Source organism: Elephantulus edwardii, unplaced genomic scaffold, assembly GCF_000299155.1.
Source record: "Elephantulus edwardii isolate Elephantulus edwardi_28Jun2011 unplaced genomic scaffold, EleEdw1.0 scaffold00258, whole genome shotgun sequence".
NCBI lineage: Eukaryota > Metazoa > Chordata > Mammalia > Macroscelidea > Macroscelididae > Elephantulus > Elephantulus edwardii.
The window spans coordinates 4,152,018-4,174,512 of record NW_006400008.1 but is presented as its reverse complement, the minus strand read 5'-3'; the positions used below and the strand labels follow the sequence as shown (position 1 = coordinate 4,174,512).

Here is a 22,495-nt window from a genome sequence, read left to right as displayed (position 1 = left end):
TTCACTCAGCATAATGTCCTCCAGGGTCACCCACTTTGAATAATATTGCATGAGTTCCTTGTTTTTCAAGGCAGCATAGTATTCCATTGTGTGAATATACCACAGCTTCTCTATCCATGCGTTTGCTGATGGGCACTTAGGTTGTTCCAAACTCCTTGCTACTGTGAACAAAGATGCAATAAACATGGGTGTGCATATTTCTGCTTGGATGCCAGTTATGGTGTCTTTGGGGTATATTCCCAGTAGCAGAATTGCTGGGTCAAATGGTATCTCTATTTGCAACTTTTAGAGAAAGCACCATACCACCTTCCACAGTGGTTGCACCACAAACAGTGCATTTTAAAATAGAGTTCTCAGTTTTTATGTCAAAGTTGATTTCTATTAGCTAGAAAAATGTTTTTCAAAAGATTTTCACATGCTCCTCCAACCCAGATTTGGTTACATTGATGCTTTCTAACTAAATGGTGTAATTGTAATTGGTGGTATAGTGATAAGGGGTTGCACTACCAACTGTAAGGCATGTAGTTCAAATCCACTAGCTTCTCCATGGAAGAAAAAGGGGCAATTTCTTCCTGTGTAATTTGCTGTCTCTGAAAATCCACTGGATCAGCTATAAGTCGGTTCCAACTTGATGGTACATAACAACAACAAAATGACTGTAAGAGGTAGATCTCGTGGCTTAGTGGGTAAGGAGTTGTGCTGCCAATCCAAAGGCAGCAGTTCAAATACACCAGCTGCTCCAAAAAGAGAAAGATGGAAAACCACATACGTGATTTACAGCCTCTGAAAACCAGTTGGAACATTAACTATGAGTCAGTCTTGACAGCAATAAGTTTTTAGTTGACTGGTGAATAAAGAAGGTGCAGACCATATGGAGTTGTGCTGCTTAATCAAAGAAGATACCTCTTGATGGACAATCTACAGTGTAATTTAGGGTCAGTTATGAGTCACTTCCAACTTGACAGCAAGTAAAAATGATGTAATGGTTATGTACTTGACTGCTAACAGAAAAGGTCAGTGGTTTGAACTCTTCATTTGCTCAGAGTAAAAAAATATATAGGTTTATATTGGTAACAATTTAGGACCTTGAAAATCCTACAAGGCAGTTCTAGTCTGGCCTATGATGTTCTAAGATTTGGGATCACTTGATGGCAAGAGGTATTTATAGTTTTATTTTTATAATGGCAAAAGTTGTTGTGGTTAGGTGCTATCGAGTTGAGTATGACTCATAGCGATCCTATGAACAAAAGACATGAATCTGGTTCTATCTTGTGCCATCTCACAGTTCCTGACACACAAGAGCCCACCGTAGCAGTCAACGTGTCAATCCACCTGGTTAGGGGTCTTTCTCTCCTTCGCCGACCCTCCGCCCTTCCCAGTGTCATATCCTTCTCCAAGGAATAGCCACTCCTAGTAACATGCCCAAAGTAAGTGAGGAGAAGCCTCATGGTTCTTGACTTCAAAAGCACTCTGTCTTTACTCTCTCCAAGACAAATCTGTTCATTCTCTTGGCTATCCATGGGATGTTCAGCGCTCTTCTCCAACACCAGAACTCAAAGGTGTCAATTCTTCTTCTGTCATCCTTATTCATTATCCAGCTCTCCAATGCATAGGAAGTGACTGGAAAGACTATGGTCTGAATCAGATGCACCTTAGTTCTCAAACTGATATCATTACTCCTCAATAATTTGGAGAGGTCCCTAATAGCAGATTTCCCCAATGCAATGTGTCTTTTTATTTCCTAACTATTGGCACAAATAGTGTTAATTGTGGATCCAAGAAAGATGAAGCTGTTGACAGTTTCAATCTCCTATCAATCTAACATGATGCTGTCTATTAGTCAGGTAGTAAGAATATTTGTTTTCTTTATAAGATGCAACCCATACTGAAGGCAGCATTTCTTGAACTTCTGCAACAAGAGCTTCAAGTTTTTAGAATGGATTCTAAAGATTGCGCTGGAGCATCGAGAAGCCAAAACAAAAGGAAAACATGTGGAAGTAAAAGAGCCGAACAGAAGATTTCAAAGAGCAGCTTGGGAGGACAAAGTAAAGTATTATTATGAACTGTGCAGAAAGGTGGAATTGGAGAATAAAAAGGGAAGAATATACTCTGCATTTTTTCAAGCTGAGAGGGCAGAAAAACAAATTTGAGCCACGTGTCATAATACTGAAGGATGCTATGGGCAATATGTTGAATGATTCAGAAAGCATCAAAAGAAGATGGATGGAATACACAGAATCACTGTACCAGAAAAAGTTGATTAACACTGACAAATTTCAGAAAGTAGTAATAATTTGTGAACCTTTATTTCATAGCAAGCTAAAAGAGAACTAGGAATTATCCAAGTGAAACACACTGATTTTCATGAGGTAATGTTTGATAAGACCAGTAATGAGAAGACAACTAGAAGGAAAAGAAAGAAAATAATGGCATATGGATGCCAATTCCAAAGAAAGTCTATTTAAAAAGCAATTTAGACCTAGTACCAAAAGAAACAATGAGTTTGTTATAACATCAAGGGATATCACATACCATCTAAACCATGCACACAGACAATAAGATGTACTCCCTCTTCAGAACTATCTTCTTCTTCCATGCTAAAGTAAGGTACTGAGGATGCCAAAAGAGGAACATCACTGTACATGAAACCTGGGAGTTTAAGTTGTTTCAGTTCTTCTTTTGCCTGAAGGAAACTGAAGTGAAAAAAATTATAGAAAATACTCCTTACCAAGCATCATACACAAATTTTACAACTAAAAAGATACTGCATTGAATTTAGACAATGTAGAGGAAACTCAGCAACATTTGGTTTTAAAAATCATAAAAATATGTGAAATCACCCAACAAACAGACATTTAAGTTCTGGTATTTTCAAAAGAAATTTCTTATCTTTTAGCAGCATTAATTTTCTTTACTATTTTTCAGTATGCTATCTGATCAAATAAATAACACCCTTTAAACCTGAGCTCAACTAACATTACAAATGGTTTTACACCTTCTATAAAATTTTACAGTATGTGCACAACAAAAAAGTTGAGAGCAACATTAGAAAAAGAACCACCTGATGATTATCCTATAATCTGATCTATTCTCTCTGCTCTATTAAAATCTTATATAAATAGGAGTAAAGGAGCTATCTACAAAATTTAGCAATGAGAATGGTTACAACAGTATTTAGTGAAAACCAGTTTGTGGTCAGTGCATTGCTAACTCATGGAAAACCTGTGTTAGCATAGAAGTGTGCTCCTTAGAGCACTTCCTGGCTGACTTCCTTGGAAGTAGATTGTCAGGCCTTTCTTTGGAGACACCTCTGAGGAGACTTACACTTTCCATCTTCAGGTGGCAACCCAACCAAGCCTGGTAACTGTTAACACCGAGAGATTGTGTAGATCATGATATTTGTAATTTTCTTTAAAATACCATTCAGAATAGGCAGAATGTGGAAGGAGATGCGACTAGGTATAATTAGTGGCATTACTCACTTGGAATGTGTGACAAATCTATTCAACCTGAGGAGTGCACATACAAAAAATTATTGTTTAACCTATCAATTTGGACTGATAAAAGTAAAACTTGAAAATGTCAATGAACACTGAACTGAGCAGAGTATACTATGTGAGGGCATACAGACCAAGTTTCCTTCACAATCCAGAAACATTTTAAGGTACCCAGAGGTGGGATAATCATCAACTTCCTCAACTTACACTTTTTACCGGGCGATTAACGCCTCACCAGTTTCAACAGCTTTGGTACTATGAACCTTAATTTCATGCATAACAGACTGCAATAATCTGGGGATTGGAACATTCAAGAGTCTGTGTCATGTTTAGTACTCTTTATTCCCCAGTTGTTGTTGGTTTGTTTGGCTTTTTTTTAGATATTTTATGAACACATGAAACCTCAGTTCTGGAAATTCCTGGCTTTTATGAGGTAATCTTTAGTCTGGGAAGTTTAGATTCCAGTAAGTTTTGTACTGCTTTGAGAGCCAAAATAATTTTCCACATTTACTGTTTAATATTGTCCTTATAGTCTAGGTGTCCTTACAAAATTTGGCTTTTTCTAGTGCTAATATGAGATAAATAGGTTAATAATGGAGGGAAATGACATTTAAGCTCAATTATCTAATTGACATTGCCTACTCTATATAAGAGGAGCTCTGGTAGTTCAGAGCTCAGTTGCTAACTCAAAGATTAGAGGTTTGAACAGTTCTACTTGTCCTATGGAGGAGTCCCAGAGAGTCAGAATTGACCCAGGTGTGGTTTTAATTTCGGCTACAAAACAAGACAACTCTTTGAGAACTATAGGCTGTCTGCAAAGAATATACTCTCAAAAAAGTACTTTTTGTATTCTAGAAATCGGAGAATCAAAGAAACATGAATCTCTTTAGCACTAGTTATGATGATGAAAACGATACATGTTAATAATAACATACAGGTTTTTTTCAGTAGCACATATTTTTGCTCCATTACTTACGCTTGTATTTGAGGTTTTGGTGAATTTTCATACCAGGAAAATGATGAAGTACAGTTGTAAGAAGTGCTGCTTGGCTGTTTTGTAATGGCATCAAATTTACTTTTGGAAGAGGATTTGACGCTACTAGGAGACTCTCGTGGTGCAGACGGGAAGGACAAACAACCAGAAGTACAGACAGTAGGCATGTTTATACCATCCCTCAGATAGTCACTGTGCAATTTTTCAGATTTTATAAGTTTTTCTTCTACTAGTGTGTCTCTTTTTGTACAGTGTACTGTTTCATTCAAAGCGGAATAGTCTGTTTCTTCATGATAACCATTTTGAACCATTTGTTGGTCCTGGTCTTCCTCCTCAACCTCTTTACTCTGCTCCTGTTGAAGATCACTAATTTCATTTTCAAGCGTTTCCTTCAGAGAGCGAAAGGAATTGCAATAACTAATAGCACATGTGTCAGAAATATCTGTACTGCTTTGAGAACCAAAGTAATCTTCCACCAGCCCTTCCTTTACCATATCAGTACTGGTTGAAAAGGGGTCATCTATACCCAGATGACTTTCACTTTCAACTAGAGAGCCTTCTGAGTCTATTTGTTTAAAATTTAGTGCATCACCATTTACTCTTTTAATACTAATGTCTTCACTGATTTCTGCATTAGCAGAAACGGACCCTGAAACGACACAAGGAGCTCCAAAACAAATGAGTGTTGAATTTAATGTAATTGCTGTCCTTGCAGAGTTAGGAGATTCACTGGGACTCTGAAAGTCTTTATACATATTGTCCAAGTTAGGTTTGGAGCCACTACTACTTTTCTTATCCCTGGAAGTATCTTCATCTGAAAAAATTTGTAAAGCATCTTTAGCACTTGTATTTAAGGAATGGATTGTTATGGTTTCATTGTCCAAATGCTCTGAAAACACAACACTTTGCTGTTGCAAAATAATACTTGACTTTTTACTATCATCACATCTTGGCAAGTCAATTGTTCCCAGATTTAATACAGTTTTACTATCACTTCGAAGGCATTCAGGTACCACAGATTTCTTAGAATTTTCATCAGGTGACAGTTCATCATCAGAAGGTAGAGAGTTTATGGATGTCAGTGATGACTGTATTTCACTTAAAGCACTTGTACTCTCAGTACAATGACTTCCTAATGAAAATTTTACATTATAATCAGGTTTCATCAAAAACTGAGGAAATAATCTTTCATTATTATAAGGACTCTGTCCTTGCACAGTTTCAGGATTTGGATGTGTTGCAAAAGAACTTGGTTCGCTTTCAACACCTGAATCTGAAAACCTAGAGGAAGCATATGTGACATTACTATCTGGTAACTTAATTGTATCTCCACTTACTATAACATGATATTCTTTTGTAGAAAGAGCAGGTGGATTACTTCTTAACTTAGCTAATGAGTCTCCAATAAAACAACTCGTTGCTTCATGTAAAGTTTCCTTGTCAAGTGTTATTTCTATAGATTTACCATTCGATTCTAAGGATTCAATGATGGGAAGCTGAGAGTTATCCACAAACATTTCATCTTGCCGTGAATCTGTCCAAAGTTTAACAGTCACTTTCTCTCCCCCAAGAGGATCTCTGTTAGTAGGCTGCACGTCAATTGTTTTAACTCCCGAAGCAGGGGTTGTCTGATGATCATGGCAATCGTCTGATGAACTTCTGGAGGCCACACTGTGTTCCACTTGTGTATTTTCACTACCATCTTGGGAGATACCAAGTTTACCTGTAACGGACAAATTTGCACAAAGTTTTAGGCTGCCAGAGTTCAATGGATCAAATTGGTTTGGCTGCAAATTTTCATTATCTGCAGACTTTTGTTCAGTTGCCTCTGTGTTACTTGGCAAATAGCTAGCTTCCTTTCGACTTGTCTGTCTGATGTAGGTCTTTGGGTCAAATTTATATCTACAAATTGTGGGCTCCAGACCTTCTTTCTGACTATGTGAAGAATTGCCTTCAAAGCACATAGAGAAATCATTTGCTGCTGTACTTTTCAAACATTTGTAGCCTACCAAAACCACAGAATCCTTAGAGTTCTGTTTTATTAATTTTTTTGTGTTTTCAGGTTTCATCGTTTTCATGAGTTTAGTAACCTTAACTTTGGATTTATTTGATTCTTCATTCTTTCCTTTTAGAGACTTTGTTAGCTGTTTTTCGCTTTCTGTGTACCAAATATTGGAGGCACCAGCAGGTCTGACTTTCAACTCTGGGCTAGAAAGTCCAGCTACAGAGCTTTCTTCAGTCTCATATTTATCCATTCTATAGGACTCTGATCTCTGAAGATTCTGAAATCCCATCCAGGGTGCATCTAAGTCTTTTATCCAAAGAAAAAAAGATTCAGGTTTAAAACAAGGTGTGAGAACTCATATGACTAAGACTATGGGTTTTTCTGCTTATATACAACCAAACACCTTATAGGATTTGGTTCCTTGGTTTGAAGGTTTAACGTCATGCTTTCATGGGACATGCACATTAATTGCCTTAATAAAAACATTTAGTGTTTCTATTCTATCTCCTACTTCGTTGTGCAGTACCTGGGGTCTTACAAACTTGTAAGTGGCCGTCCAAGGCACAACAATTAGTTTCTATTCACCTGGAGCAACAGAGGAGGAGGGGGAGTCAGGAATAGGAGGATACTGAATGTGTGGCTAATTGCCTCCGTAATTACCCACGTCCTCTACCATGATACCAGCAGAGATGGATAGTGCTAAGCTACTATTACTGAACACTTTGATCAAAGATTCAATAGAAGAATCCTGACCAAAAGGGGAAAATGCAGAACATAATTTTAAATTCTCATGAACTCAAACTTTCTGAAGATATGGAGGGCAGATGAATTCCTGAAACTTCTGTCTTGAACACTATAATTATCCCTTCAAGTCATGGAAAACGGAACAAAAATTTAGCTTAACTAGTAAAAAAAAAAAGAAAGCCTTGAACATTATGCTTTTTAAAGAAATGTGTGTGTGTATGTATGTGTGTACACACATATATAAAACTGCAAACAGCAACTCAAAAGATTAAATAGGAAACTTAGAGGGCAGTATGTTAACAAACAATTCAGAAAAAAGAGTGTGAGAATGGTTGTACAACTTGAAGAATGCAACCAAGGTCATGAAATTGTGCATGTGGAAACTGTTAAATTAATATTTTATTTATTTTGGCTTTGTATATTCTCACCAAAAAATAGATAAAATTTAGGGGAGGAAAAAAGGTCACTTTTTCTGACTACAATTTCCCAGTATCCTCAAAAAAAAAAAAACTAGAAGGGAAAAAAAATCTGCTCTATATTAGGGAATAGTTTTATGTATCATAGAAAGTATATACTAAACATGATATATAGCATATATATTTTAGCTAGATTACACTTACCTTCAGTAACAGAATCTAAATACCTATCTTCAAAGATTATAGGTAAAGAATTGAGATCTCCATCTAATTCACTACATTCAATAGGCAGAGGTGGAAGAGAACTGCAGAAGGAAGTATTTTTGATAGCGGTGCACATCTGTAGATGACTCTGAGCACTGAAAAATATTACTTAAGTTAGAAAGTAAACAACAGACAGTAATAATAAGGAAAACTACATATAATTCCATTTTTAAGACTACTCTCTTACCCTTCATTTACAGTGAGCCTTATAACCTCCCTTACCACTAATTTACAGTAAGTCTTATAACCTCCCTTAAAGCACACCATTCTTATCAAAGAGTTTACTGATTGATCGGAGATAAAAACATAAAAAGGAAAAATTTTGGTCAGTAACGTTTTTCTCTTTTCAAAATAGTTTAAGTGCCTCGATCCTAGAATGAGTACATAAACAAGATAAATTAGCTACATATAAAAATTTAATTATTTTTAAAATGATCTATTCTTTTTATGTATTTCAAAGGGAGTATCTATGCTTAAAATTCAAACTTCCTAATTCATTGTGAATAGCATGCAAGAAAAATATAAAAAACCCAAGTGTCTGCAGATTATTTAGTAACAGTTCAGAAGAAAAGGTGTTCAATTGACATGTTCTATTTAACACAGAGCAGTAAAATAACCAAATCATATGATTTTCCAACATAAATAAAAATCATAACCCCCTTTAGTATGCAAAATTTCAGATATATAAATATAAAAATTACAGTATAAGCAGTTTCAACAACTAACAATGTTGTTTCTTTACAACTAACAATGTTTTGATTTTATATATTAGACTCTCTAAATACTTACCTACCGTTGCTATTATATTGTAAATAGTTCTTTTTGATGCTTTTTTTTAAAGTTTACAAGAATCAAAGTAAACCATTATTAGTTATGTGATTTACAAATAAAGGCATGATATAGAACTTCTTTATCTACCAAGAGTGTTTTCTCAGGTCTTCTAAGTCAATCTTATTCCACATCAACTTCTCCAATCTCTTCCAAGTAAATGGTTCTGATTCTTTTTCCACATAAAGAATCATATTTACTTTTGTTGTAACTGATTTCTTTTGCTTAGTACAATGCCTTAAAAATATTCTTTATAGCCAAAGAATACTATGCTTAAATATAACCAGTAAGAAAAATGGCAAGTATTTATTCTGGATTTTCTAACTACAAAACATGTGAATAAGAAAAAGTAATGAGTGTCTAGCTACTTTTAAGTATTTGTAACATAGAATGATGAATGCAAACCTCTTGGTTTGCAAAACTAAAGTTAGAACAAAATGGCCACATGGAAAGCTCCAACCAGGGCTCTGCAGACCTTCCAACGTTATGGCAGATTAGCCATGGGATGTTGATAATTGTGCACATCAGCACAGGGCGTTCAGGAACTGATCCAGAAAATAAAACCAAAGTCAATTAAACAGAATTTGAGTTAAAATGATCCTGGCTTTGTTGTTGTTGATTGCCTTTGAGTTGAGCATGACACAAAGTGACCCTATGAACAAAAGGCCTGAACCCCCTCTACAACTGTCGACATTTATCAAAGTTTATTGAGTTTCCAGAAGCATGTTGTTTATATGTCATAATATGTTATTGTTGTTATGTGCCATTGAGTCACTTGCGATGTACAGCAGCTCTGACCCTTCCCTGTCCTGAGCCAGTCTAATCCTGACACACCAATCCCCACTCCCGCAGACACTGTATCAATCCATCTCATCTGAAGTCTTCCTCTCCTGCTCTATCCTTCCCCCTTCCAAGCATGATGTCCTTTTCCAAGGACCGATCTCTCCTGGCTGGCCATGTGAGGAAGAGCTTCAAAATCCTAGCCTCCAAGGAGAGACTTGGTTTCATCCTCTCCAAGACAGACAGACAGACAGACAGACAGACAGACAGATAGACAGATAGAGACAGACCTATTTATTTTCTTGGCACTTCATGGTATGTTCAAGACTCTTCTCCAGCACCACAACTCAAAGGCAACTGTTCTTTTTCTGTCATCCTTAGTCATTGTCAAACTCTCTGAAGCATTACAAGTAATTCAGAAGACCATGGCCTGGATTAGGCACTCCTTAGTCTCTAGACTGCCATCATTGCTCTTCAGCACTCTGGAGAGGTCCAGGACAGCAGATTTTTCCAATGTAATTCGTCTTTTGATTTCCTGACTGCTGGTGTTAAGAGTGATGATTATGGATCTGAGCAAGCTGTAATTGCTAACAACCTCAATCTCTTCTCCATCTATCATGGTGTTGCCAACTGGCCCAGTGGTGAGAATGTTTGTCTTCTTGATGTTGAGCTTCAATCCATATTGAAAATTACAGTCCTTGAACTTTTGCAACAAGTGCTTCAGGACTTCTTCACTTTAAGCAAGCAAGTTAAATGTCATCTGCATACTGTAGGTTAATGAGTCATCCTCCATTGTTAATGCCACACTCCTTCTCATAAAGCCCTGCTTCCCCAGTGATCTGTTCTGCATACTGATTGAAAAGATATGGGGACAGGATGCATCCCTGACACACTCCTTTCCTGATTTGGAACCATGCAGTGTTTCCTTGCTCTGTTCTGAGGACTGCTTCTTGGTCTAAGTACAGTTTCGTATAAGCACGATTAAGTGTTCTGAGATTTCATTTTCCTCAAGATTAGTCACAATTTATTGTATTCTATAATTATTAGTAGTAGTATTATAATTATGAATATATTATTATACAATTATTGTCAGAATAGAAAAATATCCTGACACTGATAAATTGTGACACAGAAATCTTATATAAAAGGAAACAAATTTTAATTTTAGATTTATACTACTCACTGAAGTTCCTGGTATGCAATAGCAGCATCTCTTGGATGTTCAAAACAAAAAAAAGCTTCGGAAAATCTGCGTACCTGAAAGCCAAAAAGAGTAAACATGAAGACAAAACATTAATGATATTGCATAGTTGCTCAGACATTGGATCATAGTTGTTCAGACACTGGATGACAGCAGGAAAAGAAACCCTTCATCATACCTTCTATAATCTCTCTGTTAGAATTCATTTCCTTCTCTCATTTCCCTTATAATGTGTGATGGAGTCATTTCTGACTCATAGTGAACCTATGGGATGAGGAGAATGACTTTTAGGGGTTTTTTTTGGGCTATAATCTCTCCAGAAGGGAGTGCTAGTGACCTAGTGGAAAGAAGATGTGCTGCGCTCCTATGGTTTGAACCCACCAGCTGCTCCATGGAAGAAAAATGGACAATCTCCTCCTGTATGATCAACTGCCTCTGAAAACCCTCTGGAAGGTCAGCTACAGGTCAGTTTGAATTTATGGTACACAACTACAATGACAACAACATTGGTCTTACTCTGTCTAAAGCGAAGAAGAGAGAAGAAAGGCAAAGATGTATAAAAATTATTTGTTAAAAAAAATTGTTCAGAGGACTAATGGACCATATGAACCTAAATTTTCAAGACAATGAGGCCATAAGAACTGTTACTGCTGCTGACTATTCTGAAAGAGATCACAGTAGATTCTGAATAGAGTGGGAGAAAATGTGGAACACATTTGAAATATAAACAACCCTAGGCATATTGGTCCAGTAGAGAATGGTGGATCACTTGAGACTATGGCCTTGAATCATCCTTCAAAACTGGAACAAAGTTCACTCCTACGACTTAACTTTCAGCCAAGGATAGATAGGCCTATGGAGGGAACAAGATCACCAGGGAGGCATTAATTTCTTTATCAACTATAAAGCGAGTAGCACTTGCTCACAGATGAAGCCCAGAAGACAGGAAAGGGTAGGAGGATGAATGGAAATGAAAACCACAGGAAGGAAGTGAGAAGAGTGGGGATACACTATGGGTATTATAATTAATATTGTAACATAAAATGTGTATGAATGGTTGAATAGAAAATCAATTTGCTTTTGTAAGCTTTCCCTCAAATCACAATGAAAAAAGTGATCTCATTTAATACATGAAGAAACCTAGGCACAGAGATGAGACTCCAAATTGTATACTGCAAACGACTTATCTCTTTTCCTTCTGTATTAATAATACTTCCTTGTCAGAAAGTCTCTTCTTTCATCCGTATACCTACAGAAGGCCCTTTTTGTCACACAGGCTCCTCAATGTGAAACATGGAAGCCTATTAACTATCTTGTGTTTTCAAAATTAATGTATCACTGCCACCTGATGGCAATATTGTTCAATTGTAAGGCCAAGACATAAAACCAAAGTATTTATAAATCCAAACTTAGGATATGATATAGATATTACTATCTTGGTATGTTTGTTTTAGTGTTTGTAACTTAACTTTTTAAAAATTCCCCAAATTTCACTAGAAGAAAAAAAAAATTAAAACTCCTGAGCATTAAAAAAAAATGGGGGGAAGAATTTTTCATTGCATATTATGTGAAAGTTTACATTCAGCTGGTTTTCCAATCAATAATTCAAATGAGCATTTTTTTTTTCAAATGAGCTTTAAAATCAAGAATTCATATACAGCTACAGCATGACATTGGCTGGAATATGTGCACAGCCTCCCTGCCCTGCCCTTTTCCCTCTATAGGTTCCCTGTTTCAGTTTGTCTGGTTGCCTTGTCCTTTTCTTACTTCTTTTTTTGTTATTATTTATTACATTTTATTACATCAGATGGGTGAGGGCTTTGGGGGATAGTGGGGCGCACTCAGTTTTTGGCAGCCACCTTCCTCAATGGCGACCAGGACATTGCTGGGTTCTTTTTGCTTCCTCTGCACATATGTGCATCCACACCCTTTTCCTTTTTTCAAATGTCTTATGCTTATAGTCCTTTTACAAGCACAAAATCAAATAACTTTAATATAAACAAAATGAAAAATTCAGTAACATTTAAATTAACATAAATGTAATAAGGCACACAATGTTTTTTTCTTGATGGTTTGCATACAAAAATTTGTATATACTGGGATTTATTCATGTATACTGTGTTTTATAGAGAATTTTATTTACATCATGTTTATGCAATCATTCATATATATTGTATTTTATATAATGAATTACTATTGATCTACACCTGTTATTACCCTGTCTTTTTCAAGTTCCCACTGAATCTTTTCCTATTCCTTCACCCCACCATCAGCCTGTTAACTTCTGTCATCCTAGGATTTCCTTTTCTTGATGTACCTAAGGGGCTGCTTGTCTTTGGAGACCTTGAGCAGCTCTATCAAGTGACGCTCTAGGGTGCAAAGTCACACACCTCCTGGATCATGCCATGCACTTGGTGGGCTTGGTGAGGCTCCTGTGGCAGTGCTGTGCCTCGGCTCGCTCATGTTCTTGACTACTTTGTGGTCCTTGTTGAGGCCCGTGGCCATGCAGTAACGCACAGCCATGGTGGTACTTCCATGGCTGCCGTGGCAGAAAGCCTTCCCTGACTTCTTAAATCTTTGATTTTAGTCTCATGCAGTTGTTTTTTCTAAAGAGTACCTTCTTCACAGGTGTTATTAATTTCTTTTTTAAGGCTGAAAGCTTGCCTGTGGGAGGATATTCAGTTTCACATTAGAAGGGTCATAAATTGATAGTTTTGGAGGGGTGTGCTTTTGTCTCTTTCAAACCAGTACATCTGTATTTATTTGTTTGCTTGGCTTGCTTCTATTTGAATTTTATTTTCCACATTTACCCTATTCTAACGAGGACCTAATCAAAGTGGTTGGTAGTGCACCATGTAATTCTTCTGGTACAAGGTTAAAGGAGACTGCTTTACGAGGACCATTAGTCCTCTGGACTAATTGTTCCTTGAGTCTTCATTCTCTGTTGTTGTTCCAGGTGGAGGGAGACCAATAGCTGTTTTGTTAGGGGTCAACATTCTTTTCCTAACCATTGAGTTTGACTTTGCCACATGGATGGGTGGGAATATGCAAATAGAGTGTTAGTTTATCCACAAGGGGCTTGGATAGTCTCGTCATTAGAGCGGATCCAGCAGCAGAATTTGAAAATCTTCCTCACCAGAAAAGAAAGAAGAAACAAGTGAATGCAATGCAAGAGTCAACAATTTCTGTGCCAACCAGACTGGGGCCTATAGGAGCAGCAGCTACAGAAGCCACAGCAGAGAACCAGAGACCTGACATAAGACAGAGAAGATCCTGTGAATGCTAACCAACGGAACAGGACAACTAGGAGTGGGGGAGTGAGTCATACCTGACAAGACTGGCCTAAAGTTGTGAGGCTTAAGTGCTTGTGTGCATACGTTAGCATGTGTCCTGACTGGAATGTATTCGGCTACTAACCTGAATTACATACAGTCTTTTGACTTCCCTAATATGGTTTTGTGTGGTCTGTGAGCTATTTCAACATAATTTGGACCCAGTAAACCAGTAACATCGGCAGAGAACTGCCAGAAGTCCAGGCTGGGTTTAGAAGGGGTTGTGGTACTAGGGATATTGTAGCTGATGTTAGATGGATCTTAGCTGAAAGCAGAGAATACCAGAAGAATGTCTATCTGTGTTTCATTGATTATGCAAAGGTGTCTGACTGTGTGGATCATAACAAACTATGGCTGACTCTGAGAAGAATGGGAATCACAGAACATTTGATCGTGCTAATGTGAAGCCTATACCTGGACCAAGAGGCAGTCATCAGAACAGAGCAAGGGTACACTGCATGGTTCAAAATTGGGAAAGGCGTACGCCAGGGATGTGTCCTATCTCCATATTTTTTCAACCTGTACACAGAACAGATTATCCAAGAGGCTGGGCTCTATGAGAAGTGTGGCAGCAGGATTCGTGGAAGATCTATCAACAATCTGTGTTATGCAGATGACACAACCCTGCTTGCTGAAACGGAGAAGAACCTGAAATGCTTGCTGCAGAGGGTCAAGGACTGCAGCCTTCAGTATGGATTGAGGCTCAATGTCAAGAAGACAAAGATTCTCACCACTGGAACAATTGGCAGCATCAGGATGGATGGTGAAGAGATTGAGATTGTTAACAACTTTAGTCTGCTTGGCTCCATGGTCAACACTCTTGGCATGAGTAGCCAGGAAATAAAAAAATGTATTGCCATGGCAAAGTCTGCTGTTAGGGACCTCTCCAGGGTACTGAAGAGCAATGGTGTCACTCTGGAGACTAAGGTGCGTCTGATATAGGCTATGGTCTTTGCAATCACTTGTTATGCATCAGAGAGTTGGACAATGAGGATAGAAGGAGAATTGATGCCTTTGAGCTGTGGTGCTGGAGAAGAGTATTGAATGCATCATGGACTGCCAAGAAAACAAAGATTCATCCTGGAAAGGGTTAAACTGGGCTGCTCCTTGGAGGCAAGGATTCTGGGGCTTCATCTGACATACTTTGGACAGTTGTAAGGAGGGACAGGTCCTTGGAGAGGGACCTCATGCTTGGGAGGGTAAAGGGACGGTGCAAGAGGGGAAGACCCTCTATGAGGTGGACTGATTCAGTGACTGAGGTAATCGGGATAGGTGTGTCAGAGGCAGTGCAATTGGCACAGGATAGGGCAGAGTTTAGGGCTGTTGTACATAGGGTTGCTATGAGTCACAAGCAACCTGACGGCACATAACAACAGCAACAAACCAGTAAGCTTGGTATGGGAAGAATAGAAAGCGGTGCAGGAGGGTGTGGGAGATGTCTGACCATATGGAAACTGGTTTTGTATTGTTGATATTGTTAACAGGGGAAGTTCCTCTTTGTAGAGTTTGTAAAGGTCTGATATGGCTGTCCCCATGTGGTCCTTGCTAAGTTTACTAGGTATGTTTTAGATGACAGCTCAAAAGCTTTTAAGATACTAACTACATGCTATTCACCAGACTAGAATGTTACTGTTGTTAGGTGCTGTCAAGTACAGTATGACTGACAGTGACCCTACGAAATACAGACTTGAATCCCATCCTGTTCCATGCCACCCTCATCATCTCTAATACACTTGAGCCCATTGCAGTAGTCATTGTGTCAATTCTCCTCATTGCAGTCTTTCTCTCTTTCAACGACTTTCCACTTTTCCAAGCATGGGTTAGTTCCAAGGAACAGCATTTCCTAGCAACATGTTCAAAGTATGTGAGACAAAACTTTACCATTCTTGTCTGCAAGAAGCATGTTGGCTGCACTTTTCCCAAGCCCTACCTATTCTTCTGGCAGTCCATGGGATATTCAGTGCTCTTCTCCAAGACAACTCAAAGGCATCAATTCTTCTGTTATCCTTATTCACTGTCTAGCTTCATGTGCATAGCAAGTAAAAAGAGATCACTGCCTAAATCAGGCACACCTTAGTCTTCGAACTAACATTATTGCTCTTCAGTATTTTGGAGAGGTCTGTGATAGGAGACTGGCCCATAGCAATATGTCTCCTCATCTTCTGACAGCTGGTATCAAAGGTGTTGACTGTGGATTTAAGCAAGAGGAAATAATTGACAGTTTCAATCCTTTCTCCATCTTTGATGATGTTGTTTATTGGCCCAGTGGTAAGAATCTCTGTTTTCTTGATGTTGAGATGCAATCCATATTGAAGGGTATAGTCTCTGATCTTCTAGAACAAGCCCTTCAGGTTCTCTTCACTTTCAGCAAGCAAAGTTGTTTCATCTGCATAGAGCAGGTTGCTGGTGAGTCTTTCTCTGATTCTAATATCACATTCCTCTTCATACAGCTCAACTTCACTAATTATTTGCTCAACATAAAATGAAGTATAGAGAAAGGATACATCACTGACACACACTTTCTAATTTTAAACCATGTCTTGTTCCATTTGGACAACTTCTTTATCTAGGTACAGATTTCACAAAAGCACAATTAAGTGTTCTGGGATGTCCATTCTACTCAATGTTAGCCAAAATTCGTTGTGATCCACACAGTTAAATGTCTTTCTATAGTTGAGAAAACAACTTGGCTTTCAGCCAAGGTCCATCAACAATGATATCCCTGGTCTCTTTGAAACTCAGCTTAAACTTCTGGAAGTTTCCTGTTAATGTACCACTGTTTCAGTCATTTTTGAATGGTCTTCAGTAATACTTTGCTTACATGTGATATTACTGATATTGGTCGATAACTTCCACATTGTGTTGGATCACCTTTCTTGGGAATGGGAGTAAATATGAATCTCTTCCAGTCAGTCGACCAGGCAGCTGTCCTTCAAATTTCCTGACATTGACTGGTGAGCACATCCAGAGTTACGTCTGTTAGCTGAAGCATATCAATCAGTATCACATCTGTTGCTGGTGCCTTATTTATTTTTTTTTTAAATTATTAAATTTTATTAGTTTTAATGAACATTTACAGGGATTTGGGGTTTTCATTCCTTCATTGCTTCACCATTCTCTCTACCCTCCTCCCCAGTTTGTTCTTCTTCCCCCGCCATCCGAATGTCTGTTTTAATTGTCCAATTGCCACAGTGCTTGTTAAAGTCAGTTCTGATTAATCTCCTTTGTCAGTGTGTCCTTTGCCATTCCCTATCACTCCTCCCTGAGAGAGACTTCACCCTGATTCATAAGGAAAAGGGGATGGCGTATTCTCTTAGCTACTTCCTGCTGAAAAGTGGTGCCTTATTTTTTGCTATTGTCTTCAATGCAATACTCTGAACCTGTGTAGCTTGTGGGTTACTTTGATGCTGGACTTAGTGCTACACTTGTGTTAAATATGAGGAGGATCACTCAAGGTGGACAGGTCAGCAGAGTTCCTAGATTAAGACTAGGTTGTGGAGCACTGTATTTATTAACTGTGTTTTACCAGTTGACTTAGATGTTCCCCAACAGTATAGTTCTTACTCTTTAAATTTCATAATTCAGTTCCAGTGTCTACATAGTTTCTGTAACTGTGGCTTCTATATGTTTTCCTATAGTACAAACAAAGCAAAACATACAAATGTGTATGCAGAAATATCCACAACCATACATATATATCTATAGCCCTATATGACTTCTTCACTTATTTGGCAACATATTTGCAAGTGCATGTGCTCAGAAATTATTGATTATTACTGTTATTACAGGACTGGTAAATGTTACAGCACTTACCATAGTTGCCTTTATACTTATGCACCCCAGTGCCTTCCTCTGCCATAGTCATATTTTTCTAACCTTCCCCATACTGTGTATTGTCTTTCCCATAAACTACATTAAAATATGTCTAGTAGTATCTAGCTAATAAGGGAAGCCCTGGCAGCCAAGTCGGCAGAGGTTGTACTACCAACTTAAAGGTCATGACTCTGGAGGTTTGAACCCAACAGAGGAGCTCCTCAAAAGACAGGCAATCTTACCTCATGCAATTTATAGTTTCACAAACCCAGTGGATGGTCAGCTATGAATCAGTTCAGACTTAGGGACAATGAGTTTGAGGTTTTTTTTTCTAGTTAGTGATTTTCCCTTCTTCTGCCTCTTAGCCCTGCTGACAACCAAAGAATCTTTCTTTTAGTGTGCAAACCTATTCTTAACTTTTTAAATACTGTATGTGTCATTTTGTGACTGATTTATTTCACTTAGGATTAATACTGTCAGATATTTTGTGGACAAGGTCATGAAATTATTTTATCCTTTTTATAATCCTTTTTACTTGGGCCTATACAGGTACAAAGCTCACAGAGAAAAACACTGATACATGTTAATATCAAGATGTATCTGAGATAAATTTTCTGTGAACTCGCAAGAAGGCACTGCATGTGGCAGTATATAGGATCTTTATAGTAAAAAGTATGAATTTGCCTAGTGGCAAGAAGCTGCACTGCAATCCCAGAGGTGTGCAGTTCAAATCCACCAGATTCTCTGCTGGAGAAGGAGGAATCTTCTCCTCCTGTACCAGTCAAATCTGATTTGACGGTATACACACACACAAATAACAAAAATAAAATAAAAAAAAGTATAAATTTATAGAGCTTTATCTCAGCAGTCCCTTATTAAGAGCTTATATAATTTATATTAGAATTTACCAGGCATCTAAAATGAGTCAGGAGGTTTGCTAGACTCTAGCAATAAGTAAGGCGAAGTTATTAACTATGAAAAAGCTCACATCCTAGTGGAGGTCTGTAAGACAAAGATGTGGCAGTTGGCTTCTATAAAACAAACAGAATTACTAAACCATAAATAAATGTTGCAACATGCTCCTCCAAGAGCCAAATGAAAGTTGAAAGTACTTGATTCTGCTAAGAATACGAGCAGCGATCTGAAAAGAGTCTTAAAAAACGAAAAGAATTTACTAGATGAAAGGATGAAAGGACAAAGGCATTCTAGGTCAAACAAACTGCACCTAAAAGGACAAAAGAACTTAAATATGTCGGCCCACATTTCTGAGACTAAGTTTGGCAAAGGTATTAGGCCAAACTATCCTGGCTAAAAACGAAAAGGCTAAGTGAAAATGTGTGTGTTAAAAGCCTTATTAAAAATCAAGAAGTGGCAAAGAACTACTAGGCAAAAAAAAAAAAATAAGAGAAAGGAGGAATATGGTGATAATTTTAAAGTGAAAACTTTTGCCCTGAGGGTATATATCTGTGCTGACAAAGCTGAACGTCCATTTCAATGCTTCCTCAGTGGGTTGTGGCTGAACTGACTCATGGCTGGCCCTCCAGCAGATTTTCAGAGGCAGTAAATCACATGGAAGAGATTATCCATCCTTTTCCAGCATAGACACTGGTAGATTCAAACCATGCTTTCAGGATTGCATTGCAGGTTTTTACCACTAGACCACCAGAGTTAGTGAAATAAAAATTATTACAGAATGAATTGTATTCCCCTCCTTTCTCAAATGTGTGGTAAATCCTCACTCCTGTACCAGTGTTTATAATTCCATTTGGGAATTAGTGTTCTTTGTTATGTTAAGAGAGCACATCAGTGTACATTGTTGTCTTTATTTATTTTTACTAATAAACATTTTTTTTAAAAATGGATTTTAACTAAAGTTTAGAGATAAGTTGGATTTTTTCATTCAGTCACTGTACATTTTCCTCCCTACCCCCCATTATTAACTTTTTAAAGAAAATTATTCAGTATTGCATCATTTCCTCCCTCCCTCAGTCCATTTGGCCATGCACTTCTTATTCTGGACTGCTGTTATACAAAGAATGTCTATAAGCAGTTCTTCATTTGTTCCAATGCAGTGTTCATTGTTTAGCCCCTCTTCCAACCCTCACGTCAGTCTTGTTTTATAATAGTGGCATCATACAGTAGTTGTCCATTTTTGACTGAGGAATTTCACTCAGCATAATGTCCTCAAGGGTCCCCCATGTTGTGTAAGATTTAATGAGTTCTTGTTTTTCAGTGCTGCATAGTATTCCATCAGGTGAATAGAACAGTTTTTTCTATCCATCTGTTTGTTGATGGGCATTTGGGTTGCTTCCATCTCTTTGCTATTGTGAACAATGAAGCAATAAACATGGGTGTGCATATATGTGTTTGGGTGGCAGCTTTGGTTTCTTTTAGTTTATTCCTAGTAGTAGAATTGCTGCATCAAATGGTATTTCTATTTCCAACTTTTTGAGAAAGTGCCATACAACTTTCCATGGTGGCTGCACCATTTTATACTCCCACCAACAGTGAACAAGGGTTCTAATTCTCCACAACCATGCCAACATTTTTTGTTTGCTGATCTTTTCAAGTACCCTATGTTTTAAACCAACTACCTTTGAGATATTAAAAATAGCCAACTGGGCCTGGCAGGCAAGCAGAGGCGAGGAAGACAGATACCACAACACATGATAATCAAGGAGTCAAGGAACAAAGATCTTGCCTCAGTGTCAACAGAGAAAGGACACCTTCCCCTAGAGCTTTTGCTCTAAATTTGGACTTCCAGGCTCCTAAACTAGCAGAAAAGAAATATCTGTTTGTTAAAGTAACACAGTTAAAGTATTTCTGTTGTAGCAGCACTAGACAACTAGGACACAGTTCAATGTTTAGGACATGATTAGGCAGAAAGTCTAACAGAAGATGTGCCCCACATTAATTTAGGACTCTTTAGGGCTACACCAGAGAGTAAGGGTGATATCCCAGTGGGTTATTTTTCTCTTTTAAAAAATTTTTTATTTTATATTGATTTTCATAAAAATTTATTTACATTAAGTTTCACATTGGATTTCATATAATCATTCCCATTCATGAAGCTTTATAAAATGAATCTCTATTGAATTATACCCATGATTACTCCATCTTTTCAGATCCTTCACAGATCTTTCCCATTGCCTTTATCCCTTCCCTCCACCCACCAAACTGTGCAACCCCATGATCCCCCCTCACCCACCCCTGGGCTATCCTCACCCCTCTACTCCTATCCTTTCCTCCTGTGTCTTCCATCCACATTTTACTAGTCATATTTCTATTTTTTACAATAATGGTCTTATGCAGTATTTGTTCTTATGAGACCAGTTAGTTCACTCAGCAAAATGCTTTCCAGTTTCTCCCAAGTTACGTAGTAGTTTTTTTAAATCATTGCTCCTGAGTGCTGCATAGTATTCCACTGCGTGACCATGCCTCAATTTATGAATTCTTTTGATTGTGGTTGGACATTTGAGCTGTTTCCATGTTCTTGCCATTGTGAATAATGCCACTATGAAGATTGGTGTACATATCTCCTTTTGTGTCTCAGTTTCAATTTCCTTGGGGTATATTTCTAAGTTCAACTCTGCCTTCTAGAGTGGTTGTACCATCTTACAATCCACCAATAGTGTATGAGAGTTCTCACTTCTCCACATTGTCTCCAACATATTGCTTTCTGTCTTGTTAAACTTTGCTACTGCTACTGGGGTAAAATGGTATGTCATTGTGGTTCCCAGTGGGTTATTAAAAATTTTTTTTAGAGTAGAGAGAAAAAAAACCCTATCCTGACAAAATGTAACCACAAATACATCTACCAGAAGAAACTACATAACTTGAAACTAAGAAATTTCGAACCAGTATCTCTCATTATCAGAGTCCAGAAATGACTCATAGCTGACTCTCCAGTGAATTTTGAGTGAGGAGACTGCCTATCTTTCTCCCTTGAAGCAAGAGGTAGATTAAAATGATGCACCTTTGATTTCACAGCACAACCCTGTACAACCAGAGCTCCCTCTGAACCAACAGATAGGAAAAACAAAATAGTAAAAACAATAATCCAAACTTAAAGAGATTTAAAATGGAAGTAAAACAGAACAAAAGATAGAATGAAAATAGCAGTGCGAGGGCGAGGCCACCAGCCAGGGGAACGCCTCCTCCACCAGACCGGGGAACGCACGCCGCCGCCCGCCGGGGCGGGAACGCACGCCGCTGCCCGCAAGACCGGGGGATACTGCCGCCAGCCGGGGGAACGCCGCCGCCAGCCGGGGGGAACGCGAGGGAACGCACGCCGCCGCCCGCCAGACCAGGGAACACCGCCGCCAGACCGGGGAACGCCGCCAGAGGGACCCGAAAGAGACCCGGGAAGAGCAACAGCCAGCCACCTGCCGCGGAACTTCAGAGGAGCAAAGACTGTGAGACCCCAGAGGAGCGAAGACTGCCGGACACTGTGGGACCCCCCTGCAGCCCACACCTGTGTGACCCTTAACACACAGGGTGCTGCTGCATAAACCCCCAGCAGCGCACAAGCCCCGTCCCCACCTCTTGGTGATAGTGTCCAACCCCTGCGCTCCTTGTCCCCTATTCCCTTGCTTTCCTCCCCTTCCCCCACCCCCCTTGC

At 38.5% G+C, this 22,495-nt stretch overlaps 1 protein-coding gene across 1 annotated transcript in view; it reads right to left on the bottom strand.

Moving 5' to 3' along the window:
• The window catches only part of FAM135A (family with sequence similarity 135, member A), a 147,112-nt gene that overhangs the window by 54,531 nt on the left and 70,086 nt on the right, over nt 1–22,495 (bottom strand). The window contains exons 10-13 of the mRNA XM_006899483.1: nt 10,712–10,785; nt 7,861–8,015; nt 4,474–6,802; nt 2,529–2,693 (exon numbers count right to left, since the gene is read on the bottom strand). Coding sequence (XP_006899545.1) covers nt 2,529–2,693; nt 4,474–6,802; nt 7,861–8,015; nt 10,712–10,785 — 2,723 coding nt within the window. The remainder of the gene's footprint in view (nt 1–2,528; nt 2,694–4,473; nt 6,803–7,860; nt 8,016–10,711; nt 10,786–22,495) is intronic.